At 39.8% G+C, this 25,823-nt stretch overlaps 1 protein-coding gene across 2 annotated transcripts in view; it reads left to right on the top strand.

The window, feature by feature from the left end:
* Positions 1-374: 374 nt before the first annotated feature.
* Positions 375-25,823, top strand: part of OSBPL10 (oxysterol binding protein like 10) — a 112,648-nt gene continuing 87,199 nt past the window's right edge. The window contains exons 1-3 of one of the 2 annotated variants that reach the window (XM_061586040.1): positions 375-1,267; positions 22,558-22,733; positions 24,356-24,435. In XM_061586040.1, the coding sequence (XP_061442024.1) occupies positions 909-1,267; positions 22,558-22,733; positions 24,356-24,435 (615 nt within the window). In that variant the 5' untranslated portion in view covers positions 375-908. The remainder of the gene's footprint in view (positions 1,268-22,557; positions 22,734-24,355; positions 24,436-25,823) is intronic. The other variant, XM_061586039.1, reaches the window with a different exon arrangement.

Here is a 25,823-nt window from a genome sequence, read left to right on the forward strand (position 1 = left end):
GTGCTTATCATCCTCTCATGTGATGTAATGAGATACCTGGCTTTTGTCTTACAGTTCCCCAACCAATTTAAACTGACATTTGATTTTTACTATATGTAAATATAACTATACCAGATTATATTGTTAATTTGGAAAACGGATAATTAAAAAAAGAACTCTTACCAGTCATTCTACTGCATGTATAATAGACCAGGGTTTGATTGGGATTTATTCCCAATTGGATACCAAACTTGCTTAGTTTCCTGTTCCAATTATTTGCAGAGGCAACAAAAACTGACTTAGGTAGCAATCCAACACATACTTACCTGGGAGTCCCACTTAACCCAATGGAGCTTACTTCTGAGTAGCCTTAGCTTCACTTGCAGCCTTAGCTTCACTCTTGCGTGTCTTCCGACCGCGCCCCGGGAAGCTATCCTAAGTATGGAACCTCTGTGCGTAGTTATTCCGGATTAACTACCTCTGAAGAACTCGCACAATTAGCACGGCGTGGTCGTGTGTGTGTAGGCGGGCTAAGCTTTGGCCAGCCCCTCCCTCGTGTCGCTGGAGGAGTTTTATCTTCTCCTCGCATCGCCCATCTGGGTGGGAGTCTCCTGTCTCCACCTCGTTGGGGAAAGCGAGCGTTGAGGCAGAGATTCATGGCTGGCACTGGATTGAGAGGCCGGGCTTGAGGGAACAACGGGGACGGGGCGGATCTCTCCAGCACCGGACACAAAGCGTCGGCGCCGCCTCCGCTCCCACCGCCCGTTTTCGCAGCCCGTGAGAAGGAGAAGGCAGCCGCGGGTCGCGCCCGGCCCTGCCCGTCTTCCCTCCTAGCGTATGAGTCAGGTATTTCCCAGCTTGCCAGCGGCAGCGGTAACTCTCTGTGGCCGAGGCCGGAGCAGCTGCCTCAGACTCTCCCTGCGAACTCCATGGAGAAGACAGCGGCGACGGCGCAGAGCGGCGTGGACGTCGTAGCCGCTCCAGCAAACAGCGGCGGCGGCGGCAGTAACAGCAGCAGCCGGAGTAGCAGCCGCCCCACCTCGGCAGGCTCTTCTCCTTGCTCCTCCGCCATTCGGGGGCTCCCGGGTTGGCAAGGAGCGGCGGCGGCACCAACTGGGAGGCCGGATAGAGGTGGCGGGAGCAGCAGCAGCCCCAGTTCAGCGGCGGCCAGTCCGGGAGGGAGCACTGGCGGCACTGGCGGGGGGCTGGCGGCAGGCAGGAAGACGGAGACGGTGCTCGAGGGCTCCTTGAGCAAATACACCAACCTCATCCAAGGCTGGCAAAGCAGGTAAAGGGGAAATCTGGAAAGAAACATCCACTCAGCCTTGTTCTGCACCACTTTGGGATGGCGAAGAGGGGTTCGACTCACCCCCCTTTCCCTGAGGCCAGCTAACTAGGTGTGGGGTCAGCAGGTGCGGACCTATATGCTTTACCGCCCCCGTCACCATACAAAGGACCCTTCCATTCTCTAGTCCAAAAGCTGGGGGACCCTTTCCTGAGCCACACCCATTCCTGCCAGATAGGGTTTGCCACCTCTTTTTGCCCGCCATTCTTTCTGATAGGGTGTTGGGCTCTCCTTTAGAAGCATCCCTCCTCGCCGTCTCATAGGTGAGATGGCCAATCTGAAAGCTTTTCTGCGGACCGTTCTCTGAATGACTCTGTGGGATTCCCAACGCTACAGAGTAGGCGTCTGCCATTGTTGGCAGCTCATGAGGTGCCAAACACTGTTATCTCCAGGAAGTGTCCATCAAAACCCAATCTCTCTTATTTATCTGATAATTTTTTTCCCTGCTGCTGCTCTTCAACATGCCTTCATATACCAAAACCGAACTCTAGACCTTGTGCTTGGCGGCTCCCAGTTCTTGGGAAATGGGCTGTATGCTCCTGCTGCCGTATACAGGATTCTCCTTTCCGAGGCTTCCTAGTGCATGCTGACAGTTTAATTTTGCATGTGGCAGTGGGGCATGTGACCATCTTTCCCCAAGGCCACCAAATGCCTGGGATATGTAAACTGGCGAAAGTAGTCTGAAATACCTGGGCAGCTCAGGAGCACATATTGAAGACTTAATATTGTTTCTCCTTGGCATGGTTTAATTGCCATGTCATGTTGATATACTGGGATGTTTTGACTGGATGCTTATAGGTGAAATGGAGATTACAAAACATTAATTCTGAGCTATATGCTTCCTTTTTTTCTTTTGTAAGGGAACATGAGATTAGTTAGACTGGATTAACTGCTGTTTTCACACTCAGTTTGACTAGGGGAAAGAGTAATGGGATTTTCACCTTGTCTGTGCAAGTTTGGAGATGAAAGAGTAAATCTGTTTTTTAAAAAATGATTCCCAAGTTTTAAAGTAGAGGGTGTGCAGTTACATATGTAGTAGAATACATTTTATTATTTGGTTCCCATGTGCAATTATATAATATCTTCTGGGATAATACACTGTCAAAAAGCATGTCCCAGTATTCCTGTAAATATTGCTTGATTTAGAGAGTTTAAGGCTGCAGTCCTCACCCCAATTTACCTGGGAGTGAGCCTCATTGAACTTAATAGGACTTACTTCTGAGTAGGCATGGTTAGAATTGCACTGTAGATTGCATACTAATTTTCTAGACTTTTGTTTGGTCATTGTGGAATACTAGTAACTTAAAACTTTTATTTGAAATATTGTTGCCATTTTGGCAGACAATGAGTTAGATGAGTTAATTTGGTGGTAAGACTAATGGTAGTTGTTGTGTATTTCAACAAATAACGTATCAGTGGGAAGAAGGAAGGAAATCTTAAATGCTCTGCAACACAATCCTATACAGTACCTGTCACTTCTGAGTAGATATAAACCCTATTGAGTTCAGTGGGACTCACTCTCAGGTAACTGAGTGCAAGATTACAGCCTTATACTGTATCTTCTACCAATTTTTTTTTGGGGGGGAAACCAACCAACCAACCTCGCCCCATTTAACACTCATTGGGCGAAACAGAAAAAAAATGCCTGTCATTTATCTAAAAAGCTTTAGGGATTGACAATGTTGATTCTTTTGGCTTGCATAGCTTCCTGGTACATTAAGAGCAATCTGGCCTCTACAAAGTCACTCTGACTTTAGTGGGCTTGCAGGTGGATACAACCATTGGGAAGGATGTCAGAGCGTGCCATATAATGTTTATGCAGCCATCTATGGGAGGATGCAATGCTGATTGCTTTTGGGGAAGGGGGCTTATCAGAGCTGAAGTTTCATTTTCCTATAATAATGCAGTAAAATATTTTTAAAAACATGTGTAAAACAATAATATATTTTTATTATTTTTAATAGTAAGCTTTAACAACTGCTTAAAACCTTAAATTTACAGAGATATTTACCTGGCTCAGTATGAGCTTCTATACCCTTGGCTGGCAACTGACTGTGCTGGAGGGGAGACATGAGAAAATGAATCAGGGGAGCCAAGACCTTGTCTCTATTCCCTTGCATGACTTGCTAGCAAAACCTGTTATTTCTATAACATCTTTCTTTGGTTCTTGGAATGGCAACTTGGGAAGGGTGTCAGGCAACTCCGGATTTGGTCCAGTAGCTGCCAGTTGCTCATCTTTATTCCACAGTCATTTGTTCCCTTACTAGGAACTTGGATTTTGTAAGTTACTTCTCAGTTGTTGCTGGTACTGGGGAAAAGCAGGTATTCTGTAGACTTTACACTACAATACATAATTTCTTCAAAAAGCTAGCTAGAACCAATGGACTTCAAGGTGCCTTTTCTGTCTTTTTGCAATATCCTTGATACAAAGTAATAGAACTGTATAGTGTATTTGCAGTATGGTATGCCAACTGTGGGCCTTTATGATAACCTGCTCTGCTATTTCAACCCCTTTTCCTGTTAGGTTAGAAACTGAGATGATTCTTTAAATTTGCTTTCTATCATGAGTCTTTATCTTTGCTAGGTAGGTACGGATGCGTTGGTTTGTGTAATATTTCATTAGTGTGTATCTGAAGTTGAATACATTCTATCCCAATGTGTATTTCTTCATAGTTATATTGCATTATTCAATCTTTAATTTTGTTGCTGACTCTTCAAGTTTGAAGAAATTAGTGGAGGTATTTAATCTTTTATCTTTACCATTCTGACTAATTTGCTGTAATCTGCAAAGCTGGTTACCTCACTGTTCACTGCTGACTCAAAATAAATTCAGCTGTACTGGTCTAAATATGGTTCCTAGCGGAGGGCACTGTTTAGCTGTCCTTTGTGGAAACTGTCTCTTTGTCCCTACGCTCTGGTTATTGTCTTAAGCAGTTAAAGATCTATGAGGGTTCTTTTATACTATGACTACAAAGTTGCTTAGGATCCTTTTGTAGGGAGCTGTGTCAAAAGCTTTTTGCAAACTGAAGCTCTTACATGTGTAGGGGCATACTTGAATAACTTTCACAATTTTATTATGATTATTTATTAGACTTTTTATCTGCCTTCACCACAAGGTCCCAGGATGGGCAAAAACATAAAAACAGTTTAAACAGATCACAACCAGGAGAATAGGATGGGCCCTAAAATACGTTTCTAGGGTGTCAAAGGCCAGGGTAAAGAAGTGAGTCTTCAGCATACGATGAAAACTACATAATGACATGGGGAGGGAATTCCACAACTTTAGGGCTGCCACGGAGAAAGTCTTCTCCCAGCCACCACCCCGAACTACCAAGCAGGTCCCCCTCTGCTGATCTTACTAGCCTAGATGGTCTGTTTGGAAGGAGACAGTCTTTCATATATTTGAGGCCTAAGTCATTTAGTGCTTTTAACACTGATGTAAGCACCTTGAATGTGCTTGGAAATGAACTGGCAACCAGCACAGCTGTTCTAAAATGGAGGTTATATGAGCTCTAAATTGAACCCCAGCCAGTAATCTGAGTGCTGCATTTTAAACCAGTTGAAGGTTCCAAGTTGTCTTCAAGGGCAGCTTCCCCATAGAGCACATTGCAGTAATCCAGTCTGGAAGTTACCAGAGCATGGAGTACAGTGGCTGTAGGTGGTGAACCAGCCATAGCTGGAAACAGGCACTCCTACCCGCTGAAACCACCTTAACCTCAGTAACATTGTTGGATCCAGAAGTATCCTGGATTTACAATGCAATCCTAACCATGTCTACTTGAATAAGTCCTGTTTAATTCAATGGGCCTTATTCTTAGGTAAGTAGGGTTAAGACTGTAGCATAAATGAGACAAGACTTCCCCTTTCAAAAGTCATGTTGATAAGGCTTTTTTCTATACTCAAGCACTTATATGTTTCATCCTTCTATCCTCAATGCTTACCATCCATTACCAGGTCAGAAATTAGAGGTCTGCAATTTCTTGGGATTGTTAACCCCTTTCTAGTCCCAGCCTAAAGAGGTTGAGGTTAGAGTGAAGACTTCTTTCCTCCCACCCACCCCAATTGTGTTTTTCTGACATTAATGAAGAGTGGATAGTAATAGGAAATGACTCTAAAAATCCTGTTGATACATGGCTGCTGTACTCTGTTGGATTTAGATTGTGCTGATCCAGGTCTGGATATCATTTCGGCTACTCATAGCTGCTGAGGTTTTTGTGAGGGCCCCCTGGCACTTGCTTGGTGTGGGGAGAGGGAAGTTGCAGAAATACTTTTTTTGAAAAGTCATTTGCTATGGCTAAAGTAGTGTTTCTTTTCCCTTGCCTCCTCCCGTGCCCTGGTCAGGTTGTTGCCTGTTGCTGTCCTCCAAGCTGGTGAAAATATGCCCTTTGTCAACAATTGTTTCCGTATCTAGGAAAATTAAAGACCATCCTTACGTAAATTCTAGTCTGTACTAGCTGAACTTTTACAGCAGAATCTTATGCATGTCTTCTGAGCCATTGTGCTTGTCAATTGCTGCTCGTACAGCACGGTTCCTGACTTTTCCTGCTAATAGTAGCACTTACCTCACACTTCACTTGAAAAGCTGCTTTTGAAACTTGGGGAAGTTTCAAAACTAAATTATGGTGCAGACAGTTGGTGGTGGTTAGAACTCAAAAAGGAGATGTCTGGACCGTAATCGTTATTTACTGATGGCAACCCAGTATTTTAGGCAATTGTTAGCTTGTAGGCCCTTGACTTAGTGAATAATTTGATTCCATAGGCATACACTACAGCAGGTGTGGGGGACCTTTGGCCCTTCAGATGTTGCTGAACCACAACTCCCATCATCCCTGGCCATTGACCATGCTCAATAGGGATGATGGGAGTTGTAGTTCAGCAACAACTGTAGGGCGAAAGATTCCCCACACCTGCACTACAATAAAGAGGGAACTGATGTGTAAATCATATTGCACTGAGGCTTTCTGTTCCCTTCCATATCTGTGAAATTTTTGAAAATGTGTTGCATCATTTTAATAAAAAGCAAATATAGATCAGTAATTTGTGGCACAATCCAGCCAAAGATAAGCATTTTTAGGTCTCATTAATTTCAACATGAGATGTTTTAAACATATACCCACTGCTTATTGGTTTTATCCAGTTGTTATACTCTTTGCTTTTAATGTATTCAAAATTTGCCTTTTGCTACAGTCTACTTATAAATTATCAGCTAGTTTTAAAAGTGAACAATCCCTAGGGCACCTGCTGTATACAAATTAACCACAGTAATTCTGAAGTATTAACTGTTTGCTATGTTGTTGGAATTAAAAGGACTGTAGAAAATATCTGGTTGTGAGCCTGGTAAGCAGAAGTTGAATAAAGGGGTATGCTTTAAATATAATTTAAGTAGAACTTCTTTTCAGAACATGATTACCCTGATCCCTAAAATTGCTGATATAAGACGCTTGGCAGTACTTCACAAATCATACACGATACATTAAAATACTAGACAGCTAGCAATAGCATTCTTATTTATGTTTTTGGTATTCCAAGCCATTCTTGGTTTTTAATTTAATTCCTATGCCCAATGTATTGATAATGGAAGAAAAATAATCAGCAAGAGGTAAAGAATCTGTTCTGTTTATATCAATAAGAATATGCAACAGTATAATTTATTCTGGCTTTGCCTTTTATGTAAAGGTTGGCAACAAATTAATACTATCCATATCTCCTTATATCTGTGTTGCATATGAACTAGTATAATTATTCTGTGTAAAAACACTCTCTAGAACTGATGGCCTGTCTTAATGCCACTAAGTATTTGTTAAAATCAAATATATTATCTCACATGTAGAGCTTGGTTTTCTTCAGTTAATGAAAACTGAATTATATTAATGCTCCTCATTATATGTTTTGTCAGCTTAGTAGAATGACTAATAATGTCTTAGAATTGTCCTATTTCAAATGTTTCTTGTCACAGATAAGCTATATTAAAAGATAAGTGGACATTCCTCTTTGTATTGTTTATTTTTAAAACTAATTTTTCAACATTTATAGTTCTGATATATTTAGATTACACAAAAAAATGCATAGGTTTTTCTGATAGGTAAAGCCAAGTGTGAACGTTTGGAACTGTGACAGGCTGCAGTCCTTTACACACTGACCTGAGAGTAAGCCCTATAAAACTCTCTGGGGCTTACTTCTGAAGTTGACATGTATAGACTTGCACTGTGAGTCAGTTCTAACTGCAAACTAGTGTAATAACCATGTTGTCTGACATTAGACAGCACATAGTGCTAGACCTCTTCTGAAGCATTTATGAGCGTCAGCCTCAAGCAGGGGAAGAACTGGTACATGTGCCAAATTCTTTCAGGATGGAAATCTTCCATCTTTTACTTAATTCTATCAATTTCTTAAATGTGGCAGGCCAACATTTTGAAGTTGTGTTATAGTTAAAAAAAGGTATTTAAATATTGACAATATATTTTGCTTTGTGTTTTTTTTAAAGTAATACCAGAGTAGCTTGTATTTTGACCTGATTTCTCCAAGGTTATAGTTTCCCCCGCCCCTCCTTCAAAAAGTGGTTTTAAGTTCACAATATATACATTGGTAGGCAGGCTTCTATTTTTTTTTTGTAGACTAGTAACTGTTGTGAGCTTATTTACAAATAAGGACAAAATAACATGGTTTGTACAAAGGGGAATTTGTGTGTGTGCTTTTTTGTTGGATGGAACCCAAGAGATTGATGGAAAGCCAGCCGTGTATGTGGTGAGCCTGGGAACAGCTAGGCTCAATCCTTGTTTGGTTTTCACCACTCCATTTACTGGTTTTCAGCTCCTGGAGTGGAGGTCTTCCACTGCCCCCCCCCCTGTATTGGAAATGAATACTACCATCACTTCCATTCTTTTATCTTGTAAATAATTACATATGTAGGTAGGCAGTCCTAAGTTACTGACATGTGAGATGCTGATGGCCTGAAAGAGAGGAGAAAAATAAGAGCAATTTAACAATCTGATTTTGAAGGTACCCTCCCTAGTTACCTACCTAGTCTGTGAGGTGATTCTTTCTTGCTACAGGAAACTAGCGTGCAACTCTGCTTGATGAATAACTAAATAGGAAATAAATACATCATGAATGATTCTGTAGCTACAACAAGGCTGGAGATTTTTTTGGATGGGCAAATGGAAACATATCAACTGATGAAGAAATATTAACATTTTTAATCTTGCACACTGACCTTAGAACCAGCACTGAGTGTTGGACTAGGCCTGGGAAACCAGGGTTCAAATCCCCACTCAGCCATGAAGTTTGCTGAGTGATCTTGGGCCAGTCACAGTCTTTCAAACTAACCTACCTCATAGGGTTGTTTTGAGGATAAAATGGATAGGGAGGAGAATCATGTATGCCATCTTGAGTTCCTTGGAGGAAAGGTGGGATATAAATGTAGTAATAATAAGTATAATAGTAGAGTTTGCTGCATATCAGCAAGAGACTGAAAAAATTGGTTTAGAAACCTACTTATTAACTCCTTTTCTCAGATTGTTACTCCAGAAACTCTTGGCTCAGCGTCAGCTCTTTGCAGTTTATTTCCCATTCTCTAAAGAGAACAATGGGGCATGTTGTGAGATTAAGTTAATACATATGAGGTGCTTGGATATTAAAATGTTAAATCTCGTTGATAAAGCCAACTTAAAGCAAGCTTGTATGTTCTGCTTGGTACAGGTCAAAGAAGTAGCACTGATCCTAAATCACCAAAGTTTTGTGAAGATGAGCTAATGAATAATTAAAGTAAGGTTTGCTGAATCAAAGGTAGATTCCTTTTTATCATGAGGTGGTGGTACAAACAGTTAGCAGTGCTGGTTTGTAGGACATGAGCTCTGGAAAGCCCCATGTACCCTTATGCATGAGGCCATTGGTATGCATGGTGCCTTTATAGGATTTGATAGATTCCTATCCAATGTGGGATTTTAGATTTCCTGTCTAAAATGGACAATGTGAAAACTGACAGTGGACAGAGTTCTAATATGTTGATAACTTGCTGTCAGTTATCCCTATAAATGACCCACCCTGCCAATCCACAGTCTCTTTGCCTGAGCTGGCAAGGGTGGTCTCAGGGGTGGCTTTAATGTTCCCCAGGTTAGTTGTTCAGGGGGGTTTCAACATCCATGCCAAAGCAGCTGCTGTGGCTCATGATTTCATAGCCTCCATGATAACCATGGGCTTGTCTCAGTTAATATCTGCTTTCATCCATGTTGTAGGGCACACTCTGGATTTCTTTCCTCTGCACAAGAGGATGGTGATTTGGATGTGGAGGAGTTTGAAATAACTGTTGCCTTGGACAGATCATTTCCTGATATGGTTTGGACTACTTACTCTGCAGGGCTGGAGGACCAGTTAGGATGGTCTGTCCTTAAATATAAATGGATGTGAATTGCCTATAAGGGATTTTCCTGCTACCTCCTCTGGTGGTTCTGAAACCCTGTCTCCCTATTCTGGAATAGAGAAATAGTCTGGGCAGTTGGCATTATTGCTCCACGCACATTCATATTTTCTCTCTGTCTGACTAGATCCTTAGCTCCCTAGTTTTCCTGAGGAGCTGAAAGGAAACAAGTTTTAGGAGAAGAAGAGCAGAGCATGTTTTAGGACAAGAACATGTTTAAAGAGACCAGGAATGTGTCTACAGTATCTGCTTGTCCTATTTTCATGGATAGCTTCCTGATTCGCTCAGACACATTACTTGGAGATTTTAGGCTGTCCATGTGCTTGATTGAATCTTGCCCATCCTGGCTTGTGAAGGCAGCAAGAGCAGACTTGGCTAGATGGGGGCATGTGAATGCTTCTCTTGGAGATGGTGTTTTGAAAGAAGTCATATCTCTGCTGACAAGGATCCCACCATTATGGATTATTATGAGCCTGTGTCTAAGCGGTGGCAGCTCAGTTCCAAGCTTTCTTGGATGATACTGATTTCTTGGATGATTTCCAGACTGGGTTCAGGCTGTTTTGGGACTGAAACAGCTTTAGTTACTTTGATGGACAGGGGAAATGTGCCCCTGTTGAGTCTATTGGAACTCTCACCAGCTTTTTATTCTATTAGAAGTCTCAGCAGCTCTTGATACTATCAGCCATGGTATCCTTCTGTAAATAAATAAAAGCTTCTGGGGCCTCTTGCAGGGGGGGACTTGGAGCCACTTTTCTCTGGCAATTCTAGGTTTACCAGATGGGCAGAGCTTGGAAAAGTTACTTTTTTTTTTTTTTTACAATAATTTTTATTCAAATTTTCATAAAACATACAAAACAAAATCATAAAACATTCAAAGACAAAAAACAAAACAAAACAAAAATGATTAAACAAAAAAATAAAATGTTGACTTCCCATTTGTCACAGATCAAATCAGTTATAGGTCTACAATATATAACAATCCTATCTCTTAAATTATATTATAAAATCACTTTCCTCCAGTAGTTATCTTAATTAATCATCAAATCTCATAAACATTACTTTATTCTTTCCACAAAAAGTCAAAGAGAGGTTTCAATTCTTTAAGAAATATATCTATCAATTTTTCTCCAAATAAATATGTCGATTAATCCATCTCGTTAATAATAATAATAGTCTTATTGTCATAACCATAGTCCAAATAAACATATCGATTAATCCATCTCATCAAAATCTGTTAGGTCCAATAATTTCAATAGCCATTATTCCATTATCCATATTAATTCCATCTTCCATCTTCAATAGTCCTGTTAAGTCCAGTAATTTCAGTGTCCAATCTTCCATTATCAGTATTCCATAATAATCTTGCTGTCATAGCCATAGTCATATAATAAGAGTCTGATGGGAATTTCCTCTATCCCAAATATTTTCTTGCCATCAATTCTGAATAAGTTGCTGAAATATTGTTGTAAAGTCATATCTCTGTTCTTCTTTTTTACAGAATGCACTGGCTCATCTCTTGAGAGTTTTTGGCTGCAGTTAATTCCATAGATTTTCTCTATATCAAGCTCCATCACATCATTCCAGTCCAGAAGATTATCCAAGCCATTGATAACTTTATCTCTAATATCTTCATTAATTTCTTCAGAGATAACGTTAAATTCCAAACAGTAGATTTTATTTCTAATATCCATAAACTCCAGATCTTTTTCCAATTCCACATTTGTTCCAATCTCCAGGGCTTGTATCTTCCCTTTATTTTTTCTTTTCTCATCTCTGATCTCATTCTCCTCTCTCACAGGATCCCCTATTTCTTTAAGCTCCTGCGTCATTTTGCTCAGTTCCATTTTCAGCTCCTTACTGCCCTGACTTCCGGGAAGGGTGACTTTGCTTGTGCCTGCTTTTGAGACGGGCTCCCGCCGCAGAAGAAGCTTATTCAGATATAAATCAGTCAGAACATTTTTTTTTTGACTGATGAAATTTCTCCCGGGCAGGGAGAAACGTAGAGATCAACCTCAAAAGCCTGTTTTTGTTGGGAGGCCTGGATTTCATTAATTTATGAGAAAAGGTCCAGCCAGTAATGCCGGACGGACTTCCGAACAAGCTCTATCTGATTAATGCGATACGTTTATCTTTTCTTCAAAGAGAAAACGGACTAACAGGCAAGCACCCTTCTTTCTATTTTTTTTTTTTACTTGGTTTAAATTGTTGCAGCAAAAAGAGATTTGTCAAATGAATCAGCTTTAAAGAACTTCTGGGTGAGCTATAACTCTTCTCTGTTATTCATGAAATTAACAGCTTATCTCTGTTTCTATTGCAAAAAGCTGTCCTGGAAGTGCATTCTAAAGATATAAACAGAAGAGGGATTTCTATTCCGAGGAACATTATATTGTCTGGGACTATTCTCTTTTTGGTCTATTTTATTTTGACGAATCTGCTTCTTCACGATGCCACTAACTGTTTTGATGCTGGGAACTAAATTTGTTTTGTATTCTTGAACATAGAGAGATAAGGCAGGCTGTTCTGTTTATACTGTGATGTCATCAAGCCTGGAATATTAACCCAATTGTTGCTGAAATAAGAAGTGGTTCTTCTTTATTTTTGTTTTGTTTTGTTTTTGTGGTTTTAAAAATGGCAATCAAGAAAGTGGCTGAGAATCTGGAAGCAATTATGTTTCAGAAAATAATGGATGAGATTGAGATAACGGAAAAGTTACTTTTTTGAACTACAACTCCCACCAGCCCCAGCCAGCGCCATGCTGGCTGGGGCTGATGGGAGTTGTAGTTCAAAAAAGTAACTTTTCCAAGCTCTGCTGATGGGTTGGTATTAGAATGTGATTCTAGGGGATTTTTGTTCAACCACATAGTCTTTTTGCTTCTGGGGTTCTGCAGGGTTCTATTCCCTCACCCCACCCAATAATGGCTAACATCTATATGAAACTGCTGGGAGAGGTTTGTTGTGGATTTGAAGTTGGGTGTCAGCAATACTGGGCTAAGTTCAAGGTGATTGTTTTGATATATAAAGCCCTATACAGCTTGGGACCAGGATACCTGAAATATGGCCTTACTCCCTATATATCTAATTAGTCACTGCGCTCTGCAGGTGAGGGTCTCCTACAGATCCTCATCAGGAGGTCCATTCTGTAAAACATAGGAAACAGACCTTTAGTGTTGTGGCACCTGCCCTGTGGAATTCCCTCCCCTTAAATATTAGACAGGCACCAACCATCTCTGTTATCTTTTTGGCTCCTACTGAAGTCCTTCCTCTTTCAACAAGCCTTGTAAGTAGACATCTTATCCCTGTCTGCATCTGTGTTGGAATTGTTTTTAAAGATGTTTTAAAATATTTTTAAATCTTTTGTTTTTAAAGATGTTTTTAGTGTTTTATTGCCTATTTGCCACTCTGGACTCCATCTGGGAGGAAAGGCGGGATATAAATATGCAGATCCAGTTACTGAATGTCTTTTCATGTTGCTGATTCAGTTATTTAAGATACTATAATTTTTATTACATTTCTTGATGGTTTTAAACTGGAAGCTGCCTTGGGGACCTGAAAGGTGAGGTAGAAAGAAATTTTGTTAAATGTAGATAGATAATAGTAGTGACTTGTAGCAAATTCTTAAGGGCTGCTTTCCAATATTATTATAGTAGAAATGAGAAATGTTGTTAATATGAAAGTAAGGTAATTGCAACACCCATAATAAATTCATTTCATTATAAAATGTAGATGTCCTTCATGTGGCTTGATCCTGATATCTACCATTTGGCTTTGTTTCCCATCTTCACATATGGGCGTGCTGGTTTTTTTGAGCACTTCCATGCACGGCAACATTGAACTGGACCAATTATTGCAATGTGGTCAGCTCTATATCATTTACTGTAGCAGCTGGTATTAGAGAGCTGGGGATTTGTTTGTTTTATGGTATGGTTTTATAGAAAGATAATATTGGTCTGAGTTGGTTTTGGCTTTTAATTTTGTAACTTGAAACTGTGACTAGTATGACTAAACATTATGACATTAGGCAAGTGTGGGAGGTGTTGCAGATGGTTTCCTGCTTAAATATAAAATAGCAAGCCTGGGACTGGTCCCAACTGTGTCTCAGGAGGGTGCCTTCTAAGTGAGCAGCAAAACCAGTTGGCTGGGGCTAAATATAAAGCCAGTACTGTGAAAAGCTGGTTAGAGAAGAGTGCCGTTACAGACAATAGCTTTGTCGTGTAATAGATTTGGTGATTTTTATTTAATGGGCTCCAAATCTCTCTTTATCTAGCTAGCATCTGGTAGAGAGATTTTGCTTTCCCAGCACAGAAATAACAATGTTTTAATGCTAGGAAAAGTGTAGCTACTCTCCTAGCTAACACTTCATTGCTGTTTGGGAGTGCTGCATGGAATGTGACTGCACAGATATTATATTGAGTATCATACTTTTTATTTTTAAAAACTGACTTTAAAGGATGAGTGCTTCCTCCCATCCAACTGCTGAAATTTAATGGAAGCCCTTATGTAACAAATCTACCAGTGAACACCAGTTAAGATGCCCCTAGTGCTGTTTTAATGCAAGAACACAACCTTTCTTGTTTTCTTCCACCAACTGAAGGAAAGGTGAGGAAGTGAACTTCTGGATGCAACCAACTGACTGGGTGTGTGCTAGCCAGTTGAAACTAAATCCAATCAATAGTGAAGTAATTGTGTGGTTGGTCAAATTGAGGTTAATGTTGAAATCTGCTTTGAAGTTGCAGGGTGCGCCTGGATAGTTTGCAGTAGTGGTTGTGAAATTGAATGCTTCTCACCAGCTCTACCAGATGCTAATAGGGTGTCATTATCTGTCAGTCTAGATTGCAGCTGACTAGCCATAGTCTGTCTGGCAGTGACTCTCCAGAGTCTTGGGCTTGGAGGACTTTCTCACCATCTTCTACCTTTATAGTTTTAATTGGACATGTCAGAGTTTAAGCATGGGACCTTCTAAGTGCAAAGGATGTGCTCTACCACAGAGCTGTGGTGCTTCCCCTGGAACAAATCACACCTGGGGCTGCTTTTGAAAAATTGTAAGATTAGTAATTCCTGACAGGGTTGATTTTAATAATCCAGGCACTGTTCGGTATTATGGTATGTGCTGCCCCATGAAGCCTTAGGTTAGCTTAAGGCATTACGTACCTTTTTAAAGGAGCAAATCTTAACATTTACATCAAGTGTGCTTTGATAGTTAAGGGTGCCCTCCAAAATAAGAACACAAAAGATATGTAGAGAAGCAAACACTGTGAGTAGAGATGGGTATAAGGATATTTTAAACATTCACTGTTATTTCGATTGGCAACCACTCGATATAGATTGAGGTGGCATATGTGGTTCTCCTCATTTCATCCTTGCAGCAACCCTGTGAGGTAGGTTAGGCTGAGAGATAGTGACTGGCCCAGTGTCACCCAGTGAGTTTTATGGATGAGTAGGGATTTTAAACCATGGTGTCCAGATCCCAGTCTGACACTCTAACAACTATAGTCAGGTGACCCAACTTCAAAGGAAAGTATAAAGAGCGCATTCTAAATGCGCTCCCAGTTCTTTTCTTTTGCAGATACAAAGCTGTATCATCTGTCAAAAGCAGGACTTTGGAACACCTGAGTGGGAGCTCCTGAGTGCAGACCCATCAGGGATTGCACTCAGGGCTGAATTTAAATTTCAGCAGTGGTTGGCTGCACATGAGAGCTTCTGATCAGGTGCTTCTGAGTGAAGCAGATCCCAGCGGGGCTTCCATTTGGTGCTACGTTTGAAAGGCACTGAATGCAAGCCCTGTTTGCCAAGGAACAGCTGGGAGCGTACTTTAAGGCTCCCAACTGTTTTTTTGCAGCCATGTCTTTACCTGCCCCACACCTAATGTCATACAATTTTGGCCAGGTGAGTGTGGCTTGGGAAAAATGGCCGGGCCTAATTTGGCCCACAGACTGCAGGCTCCCCATGCCTACACTACATTATACTGGCTTTCAGTGGCTTTGTTGTTTGCTCAAACACTCTTTTTAAAAAAGTTTATATGCATTCTGTAATATATGGCAATATGACTTGAAAGTCTTGAATTTAATGGGTGTGCATAAAGATACTCATATCTTGTTATTTATTTAAAATAGTTTTGAGGACCATGTGTCTATGGATATTAATGTTTTTCCTGTTACCCTGAAGATTTGCTAGTGTCTGGCAGTAATTCTTGCTGAGGGCAGAGTGTTGCTGAAGTGAAGGGTGAACTGTGAAGGTCTGAAGAGGAGGGGAACACCAATATGACCTCAGTATCGACCTCTGCTGATTGAGGATAGCTAATTTAATCTGTATTTCATGTTTCACAATGATAATGGCAGTAGAACTCTTGGACTTTAATAGAAGTACAGGTGCCAAAAGTTTCAGTAGTTCACCCAAAAATACATCTTCCTGTCAGTTTGTGTATTCAAATAATACTAGATCTTATGCTGTATGTTTATGTAATAAATGAGTCAGTTAAAGTGGTATTTTACATTCTGACACAAACTCTATATGACGTTGTCAGCATAATGGTTTCTGCTACTTGCTGTATTAATAGAAGTTAAAGTAGTAACATGTCTGTCATTGAACAGTACATGTCAGGTGGACCTCTGTCCTAGAGTATGAGTCTCTTTATGCGTATTTAAAGGCCAAAGTTCAGTAAGAAGGAATGTACACAGGATGGTAATCAGTGGTGGTTTTGCATTGGCAAGAGCACATGACTTTCAGTGTCATAGAGTGAAATCTTCTGCTTCTGTTACTACTGTGGATCACATAAACACGATAATACTTGCAAACTAACTCTCTTTGTTGTATTTGCCCTATTATATGGGAGAGCTAACTTTCTTTTACAGATGGGGAACTGAAGTGGAGACATTATTACTCACCCAATATCACACAATGACCCAGTTCATATATAATGCTAAACCATGGCTTAGTGCTGAATGGACAAGTCTCAAAGAATCCAAGCAAAATATTGGGCTTTATTTATTTTATTATTGGGCTTACACATTCTCCTCTTGCTGAATTTAATTTTGTTTTCAAATATCTGCTTAGCATTGCTTATGAATTGGGAATCTTGGTTTAAAACAATCTCAGGTGAGCTTCATAGTAAGTCAAACCATGGGTCTGACTTCAGGACAGACAAAAGAAAGTACTTCTTCACACAATGCATAGTTAATCCATAGAATTTGCTCTTACAAGAGGCTGTGATGGCTACCAACCTGGATCGCTTTAAAAAAGGATTAGACAAATGAATGGAGGATAAGGAGACTGATAGAGGAAGGCAATGGTAAACCATCTCTGAATACCGCTTACCATGAAAACCCTATTCATAGGGTCGCCACAAGTCGGGATTGACTTGAAGGCAGTCCGTTTTCCCAAGGGGATCAATGGCTACTACTATGATGGCTAAGCTCTGCCTCCATGGTCAGAGGCAGCATGCTTCTGAATACCAGTTGCTGGAAACCACAGGAAGGGAGAGTGCTCTTTTGAATGAATGAATGAATGAGTCTTTATTTTTACCCTGCCCTTTTTCCAAAACTGGAACTCAGGGCGGCTTACAAATAAAAACTACACATAGGTAAAAAACATACAAAAATATACAATTAAAATAGAATTAAACTATTCGTAACATTAAAATCATGAAACATACACTTAAGATACTAAAACAATTTAAAACATTAAGAATAGGACCATAGAACAATACAACAGACCTTATGAGGCCCTATCTTAAACATCTTCTAGTCCAAAAGCCTGTCGGAATAAAAAAGTCTTTGCCTGCCGACGGAAGGATAGCAAGGAAGGGGCCATTCGTGCTTCCCTAGGAAGAGAGTTCCAGAACCTGGGGGCAGCCACCGAGAAGGCCCTATCTCGTGTCCCCACCAATCGTGCTTGCGAAGGTATTGGGACTGAGAGAAGGGCCTCTCCTGAAGATCTCAGGTTTCTTGTGCTCAGGTCCTGCTTGCAGGCTTCCCATGGACAGCTGGTTGGCTACTGTGGAAACAGGAAGCTGGACTAGATGGGCAATTGGCCTCATCCAGCAGGCTCTTCTTATGTTCTTATGGATTATAAAGCTGGTTTATTAAACTAGCCAGAGTTTGTTTTAAGACAGGACCCTTGGTTCATATGGAGCACAAAGCCAAGATTCTGTAAAAGTGAAACTAGACTCAGTATCCTCCTTCTGGCCACATGGGAGGAGGAAAGAGGAGGGTCACCATGTTTTGTTCAGACTCATTGACGATCATTCACATAGTGTTAAACATGGCCTTGACAGAGGTGTATGAACTTGGTCCTGTGAGATGCAGATCCATGTTTTGTCTTCCATATACATGCTGCCCTGGCTTAACGAATGAATGATACTGTTGATCTTGGAGAGCATATTGGCTGTGTACGGCACAAGCTGTTGTGGTTTTAAGGCCTAGTGGCTGTAATCTCCCTGTGGGGTTATATTAAGGTAATATTACCTAACTTTGTTTCTGTTAACTCTTGTCACCTAATCTTCAGTTTTGCTAAAATAAGGACTACTACACTTTTTCTTTTGCTCTCTGACTTACAAGGGACCCATGGGTTCTGATTAGAGTGTGATCATAATAGCTGCTGATTTTTTATGTCTTCAGAGGGAGAACAGATATTTTTTCTGTGTCCTCCATGTTTCTTAACATCTAGCCTGAAGAAGAGTTCTGGGGAACTTGAAAGCTTGCTCACTACTCACGAAACAGTTTGGTTGGTGCTAATAAAGGTATTTTACCTTCTGTTACTTGTATCAGCAAAAAAAATATATTAATTAGTTATTTTGAGCCAGATCATGTGCATCACAATGTATAGCATTATGAGAATAAGTTGCAACAAGCCTTGGGTGTGCACAAAAGGAGGTGGAAAGCTTCCACTTTTTGGTTTGGGATAATCTGCATTTTCCAGATAGGTCTAAACTTTTATCTAAGGGTGGTTGCTTTGACCAAACTAGGATCCAATTCATGCTTTCAGATCCTCACTCAATAAACCAAGTTTGAATGTGAGTATTGTGGATAATTCAGATAAAAACCTGAGACCTTTGTATTTCTTTCCTGTGTGTGCGTGTGTGTGCACGCATACGTGTGTGGAGGAGAAGACGGGTAGGAGAGAGTGCATTAGCTCAGTACTCATACTTGTAAAGCTGAGCCATGCTGCCACAATATAACATTTCTTAGCAATAACTAAGAAATCCCTTAGCTGAGGGATTTTATTATGAAAACAAGCCCTAAGAGAATTCTACATCACTAAGAAGGCCAGAATCAAATGACCCGTTTATCATTTATTTACATTCATGTAAACCCAAGTTTATCTCCCTGGGACTGATTGCAATATGCATGTATGTGTTTTTTTTTTTATGTGAGCGCTACAGCAAAGTCTGGTTTGCAAGATAATTCACAAGCACAGCAAATGTCTTTGGGCCTGTTGTTTGAACTGCAATGAAGAAAGGGCATGAACTTCAACCTGATGTAGTGTTCAGAGTATATGTGGGCTAGACTAACTTTTCACTCCTGCTATTTTTATGGATGAAGAAGCTTAATTGAAGGGGAGATGGACTTTGTGCAAAGGCAATAGTGATTGAATACAAATGTGAAACAGTGGCTGAAGTTAATAGGCTCACAGCTGCAGAACTTCTGATTGGGGTTGTAACCATTCTTTTGCCCAGCTTAACAACCAGAACTGGTATCATGTTAATGTGATACCAAACATTGCAACTGACTGCTTCTCACTCCATTTCTCCTCACCTTTGTCTCTCATCCTTCAGGCTACTCAGATAGGTGATGGAGGGACAGGGGCTTGGATGGTGTGTTTGGTAGTGTCTCTGTCACCACTTTCATGGTTTAGCAGTCACTATGTTTTATTTCAGCTAGAATGGAGGTTTCTAACCAGAAAACATATTTTGGTTTCTAAAGAAAGCTTCAAGTTGCCTCAGAACTCCCCAGTCTAGAGGATTACCCCCTTTTCCCTTTTAATGCTTATGGAGTCCTCTGGGAAACTATGTAATGGCTGCCACTATCACTGGGAAGTGGCTGTACCTCAGTAGTGGAGCGCATGTGTTGCATGCAGGTTGCAGAAGGTCTGACGTTTAATCCCTGACATTTCCAGGATACAAAATGTTGCATATTATCTTCTCCCTCTCTCCAGGGTGCTAGCTAACCAGCCATGTCTTTCTCCAGGATGCTATGATCACAGATGAGTTACTTGTGTCTTGGGGGGCACATGCCTCCCTAAACCTCCTTTTATGCTTTCTCTGATACATTCAGAAACTGCCAACTGTTTGTTTTCACCTGGTTTTTAACAGTGTTTTCCCTCTAACTTTCTATGTAGTTTCAGAAAAACCAGAAACCAGTATTTTACCTGATAAAAATAAATTGATGGCTTGGTTTTTTAAAAAAATACTTTTTCCTGGTTACATGGTTTGTTGGGGAAAAGTTTTTTCCACAGTTGTCCGAGGACAAATTGATAGCCCACTGTGCGCGCTCTCTCTCTCTCTCTCTCTCTCTCGTGTGTGTGTTTAGCATACTAAAGTCAGAAAGGAATTGCTTTCACTTGCTTTCTAGAATAATAGCTGTATTGGTCTGTTGTACTAATTATCCTCCCCCCTTCTTACTTGAAGTTAACCCATCAAATTCTAGTGGGGCTTTATTCCAAGTAGACCTGCATACGATTGGAAATTCTAATTTGAGGTACAGTGTACTGCCCTCAAGTCGATTCTGACTTATGGCGACCCTCTGAATAGGGTTTTCATGAGGCTGAGAGGCAGTGACTGGCCCAAGGTCACCCAATAAGCTTCATGGCTATGTGGGGATTCAAGCCCTGGTCCCAGGTCATGGTGAAAATTGAAGCAGGACGGTCTGAATTAACTAATCCTGAATGTCAAGTTTCTCTTTGGACTTGCCCACCACCAGCATGTGGCCACCAATCAATTATTCTAGAGGAATGTGGCCTTTGGCAGAAAAATTATTGTCTGCTTCTGCTTCAGATGTTAAAGAGGATCAAGCAGGTCAATTCACTGTTCTTCCTTGCCAGAGTTTTGGTTTTCTTTTCTAACTAATACTCACCTTTCTGTAGCTCTGTGCCGGAACCTCGTTCTTGTTTCTCAGTGTTCCCATTTTGGCTATACTGGCATTCACTGCCTGACTGAGGTTGCTGTTTGAGATTGCTATTAGAGAGGATGATGTTTCAATTTTCTACAAATCACTGAGCTCTTATTAATGCTTTAAACAACATAAGAGCCAAGTGTCTGAGTTTGATTAGCGCTTCTCACTAGAATCTGGGACCACATCAGAATGATTATTTCCAGCCTTAGTTGTCTGTATTTACTTAAATAATATTTTTTTCTCAGAATTGTGACAGATGGTGAGCTGTATTACATACCCTTCATAAACAATAGTGAAATGGAATAACATGTACTTAATTTAAGAAAATATTTCCAATTATATAATTTTAGATATGAAGCGAGTATGCAGCCTATCAAATTTAAGTATTGTATTGCAGAGAGGGGCAGCTTTTCATTATGACTTTGCAGAAGAATGGAATCTCTGATATCTTCTTTTTGCACAATACAGCTTTGCTGGGTTACAGTCTGTCTTTTTTTTTTTTACACATATAGCTTACATTTTTGTATAAAGCCTAACAAACCCTTTGTTGTTAACTATAAGACTATGATCCTAAAGACACTTATAACCCCCTTTGGAATCAGCTGAACTTATGCCCAAATAAATATAATTATGTGAATGAGGGGGAGTCATATTTTATAATGTTTTGCAGGTTCAAAATAATTTAGTTTTTGGTTTTGAAAAGTGTAATGAGGAGTTGAGATAAAGGGGCTGGGGTCAGGTCTAAGTTAACTTGTCAGGTAAGCTAGTCATGACTTAAATTGATTTCAAACTTGTCGCATTGATATCAGTGGGAACTAAGCATGACTTACTCAGTCTGGACCCAACCAATTGTTGGAACTGTTTTAGTTTGAGTACTGAGAGATTAAAATATCTTTAGAAATAAAATTTTCCCTAATGAATAAGCCCATTTGTAATAACTGGAATTTTCATTACACTTCTGCTGTATTTTAAATTGGCAGGAAAAAGGCTGACTTGGTTTTATTTGCCAATTAATTTTGAATTTGGCATTTTGCCTCAATCTAAGAATGTGCGTGTACAAGTAGCCTCCTTGAAATCTGTGTGGCACCTCATGAGTTTTCAGTTCAGTTGAGCTGTTTCTGTTTTTGGAGTTCTGGTTTTAATAGTCTGATCCTTTATAATTCCAGGAATAGACGTCTACAGTGTGCTTTGCGTGGGGCTGTCCCTGTTCAACATTTGGAAACTGAGGAGGGAATATATAAGATTTGCCATTCACCAGTAGTACTTTCTTCTAGTCTGAACTCAGCGTGTTTGTTCTTGCATACAAAGCCCTTTTCTAGTCCAGCCTCAACATATCTATCTTTTTTCTATATGAACTCATCCATCTTTTGATATCTGCCTCACTTGCCCATCTCTAGTTAAGTTCTAAAGTGAAGGTTATAAAATATTTGAGCAGGATTTTGCTTTGATTTGGAGGGACTATAGAGGAATAATGTAATACTTCTCAGTAATTTATTGTATTCTTTCAAAAACCCAAATTCTTAATCTGCTTTTAAGTGTTACTGGGGAAAAAAGTAAATGTAGAGCCTGACAACAACAGAACAAGTGCATACAATACTCCAGTTCAATGCAGGTATGCAGCAAGTAATCACATATTAAATATGAAATCTTTTTCAGATTCTGCATAGGCAATTAGATTATATACATCTCTGTATTTTCATTCCTATTAACAGGTACTTCATACTGGATTTTGAGACTGGAATTCTACAATATTTTGTGAATGAACAAAGTAAAAATCAGAAGCCACGAGGGTTGTTATCGTTAGCTGGGGCTGTAGTTTCTCTCAGTGATGAAGCTCCAAACATGTTGGTGGTATACTCTGCTAATGGAGAAATGTATAAACTGAGAGGTACAGTTACTTGTTGCCAGTGCTTTTTTGGTGTATTTACTCTGAAACTTGCTTTTTCCTGGTTACACTTTTCTTAACAATGAGAAACTTTTAGTTAGTTTGGATAAGGTAATACTTTAGAGACCTTATCCCAGTCTGTGTCTGTGTTGGAATTGCTTTTTAAGATGTTTTTACAGCTTTTTAAAAAAGTTGTTTTTAAAGATGTTTTGTTTTAATATGTTTTAAAGTCTGTTTTTATGATGTTTTAGAGTGTTCTTAGTGTTTTTGTTTGCCGCCCTGAGCTCCTACTGGGAGGAAGGGCAGGATATAATAATAAATTAATAATAATAATATTGTGGATGAAACTGTGAAATAATTAACGTAGGAGTAGAAAAATTCTGGGACTGAGCCAAGAAACCCAGTTCACATAAGAATCAATATATAAATCAGTTTCTCCTGTAAACTGAAAAGCAGGCTGCTAATGATTTCCTTGTTTCTCAGGGCCAAGCTGGGAAAGGCCTAAAGACAGCAGCTCATTTGAGATGGGACAACCCTCTCTTCTTCTTCTCCCCATCCCAGCATAGGAGGGGGAAATATAAGAAGAGTCTTGCCGATCAGACCAAAAGCCTGTCTAATCCAGCATCCTGTTTTCCACAGTGGCCAATCAGATGCCCTTTGGAAGCCCACACGGGCATGAGCACAATAGCCCTCTCCCACTGCTATCTTTTATTTGTACCTCTGTTTTAAGGAAAGGTTTCTAGTTGACATTCAATAACTGAATGTCAAATGCTGAAATAAAACAAGGCTTCATAGTATATTTGAATTCCTTCTGTATTAGTGTAGCATAATAATGGGGGTAGGAACTTCACCATATTTCTCCTTCTGTAAAAGAGTCCCAAGGTCAATACAAGACCTTGTATGGCTGTTACAAATGATTGCTTTGAATTGTCCTCTGAAGAACAAGACCAAACTAAAAGTTTTAAAAATTGTTCATGTATAACAGGTTTGTGTAAAGGACAAACATGCAGGTTTATTTCTCTCTTAAATCAAAAAGAAAAAGGCCCAACGTTTCAAAAATGCAAAAGAGTATTTCTTATCTAACTAAAATTTCAGTTACATAATACCTGTTTTAGAAAAAGACTGTGCTGGTTTTACGTTGTCTGGATTCTAATCTGGCATGAAATAGATAATCTTAGGTTGCCTTATTTAAAGTGCAATCCTAAACACATTTACTTCTGATCCAATTCACTTGTATCCAATTTGAGCTTATTCCTTGACAAGTCTGCATAGGATTGCACTTCCAAATTAGAATTAAATCTCTCAGGACTAAAAAGACTTCTTCCCCAGCAAAAAAAAAGAAAAAAAGAACATTTATTTTAACTAAGAGCCAGTTACCAGAATTGTGTGATGTAGGTTTCCCTGAATGGCATCATGTCATGTTGTAGGCATGTTTGCTTCCTAATGGAAAAAAAGAACCATACTCGTTATGTACTGATTGATGACAATTTGTTTAAATCATGGATCATAGGAAAGTCATATGAAACGTGATATCAGATAATCTTTCCATAGCAGCAAAATTTGTTGATTTTAAAAAGAGAATAAAGTAAACTACACTATTTTTTGTTTGTGTGGTTTTTTTCTAGCTGGTGATACAAAGGAGAGGCAGTACTGGGTGGCTCAGCTCCGATCCTGTGCCAAGTACCATACGGAAAATAATTTGAAGGTAAATAATTATAGGAAAGGAAATTGTATTCTTGCATGTCATTAGGGATAAATCAAGGTCATACCTATCAACGTTAACGTAGTAAAAACAGCATTACACTTTTAAGTTAGTAGAACCCTTCTAATTTTCCCACTTTCATAGGTTATATAGCGCCAACTATATAGACTAACTGCCAGATTTTTAGACGATAGCAAAATGTGTAGGACTTTCATGGGCTGGTAACTGTTAAGACAGAAATAAGCTGGTAGCCAGAAGGAAGGTGGTAGTGGTGAGTTATTTTGAAGGGGATATCTTCTTGAGAAACACTACTTGAGAGGTACATGTTGCTTGGAATTATTAGTATTTTTCTTTTAAAGAAAGTCTGCTAAATGGAAGAACAAGAAAACTATGTTGCATCTAAATTTGCAGATGGAAACCATATGATCTTTTATGAGCTTGCTGCTTGTAACTGTACCTTGATCAGTTTAGGTTTCTGTTGTGCCCAATATTAAATGTATTTGATTTTCTGTGGAATGGGAGAACTTTTTAATACATGAAATATAGAAGGGGCTTTTGGGCTGCAATCATCCCTCTTACTTAAGCCCCATTGAACTTGGTGGACTTATTTTTGAATTACATGCATAGAATTGTACTGTTAAAGTACTGTCACTTTTGGGCAGAGTTTAAAATGAGTTTAAGCAATCGTATTTCCTTTATGTAAAAAGCCCAACAACTTGACTACTTGTTTTTTAAAATGTTTTTGTTCAAACAAGGGACTAATTAACAAAGAATTTAATTGTATAACTTCTTCTGAAGATGCAAAAAATTTGAGCAAGCGCCTGATGGTATCATTTGGGGTATGACATGGCTTGGAAGACCCTGTGTCTATCTTGACATACAGAAAACACTTCCTGCTGTACTTTGGGGGGCAGGAGTGAAAAGAATCCATAGTCAGGTTAGATTCAGTGCATGGAGACCTTGGATACTTCTGTGAATATAGCTGCTTCCTGGGATACAGGGAACTTTGGACAATGCCATTTCTTTTCTGTTTAGTTTCTAACTATGTCATTAGAACAGGGATTGGGAACCTGTGGCCCTCCAGATGATGCTGAACTCCAGCTCCCATAATCCCTGATTTTTGTCTGAACTGACTGGGTTACTTGGCACTAGAGTACAGTAGGGCCCCACTCATACAGCGGGTTACGTTCCAGACCCCCACTGTAAAGTGAAAACCGCTGTAAAGCAGAACTCATTGAATAGAATGGCGCGTGATTCCCGAAAACCGCCGTAAAAGCAGAACAAGCACTGTATGAGTGGGGCTTTAGTCTAATTGCATCTAATTGAGACTGCTGTATTAGCGAATCGCTGTAAAGCGAATCACTGTAAAGTGGGGCCCTACTGTACAAGTT

This window comes from Rhineura floridana, chromosome 10 (assembly GCF_030035675.1).
Source record: "Rhineura floridana isolate rRhiFlo1 chromosome 10, rRhiFlo1.hap2, whole genome shotgun sequence".
In the NCBI taxonomy this organism is placed as follows: domain Eukaryota; kingdom Metazoa; phylum Chordata; class Lepidosauria; order Squamata; family Rhineuridae; genus Rhineura; species Rhineura floridana.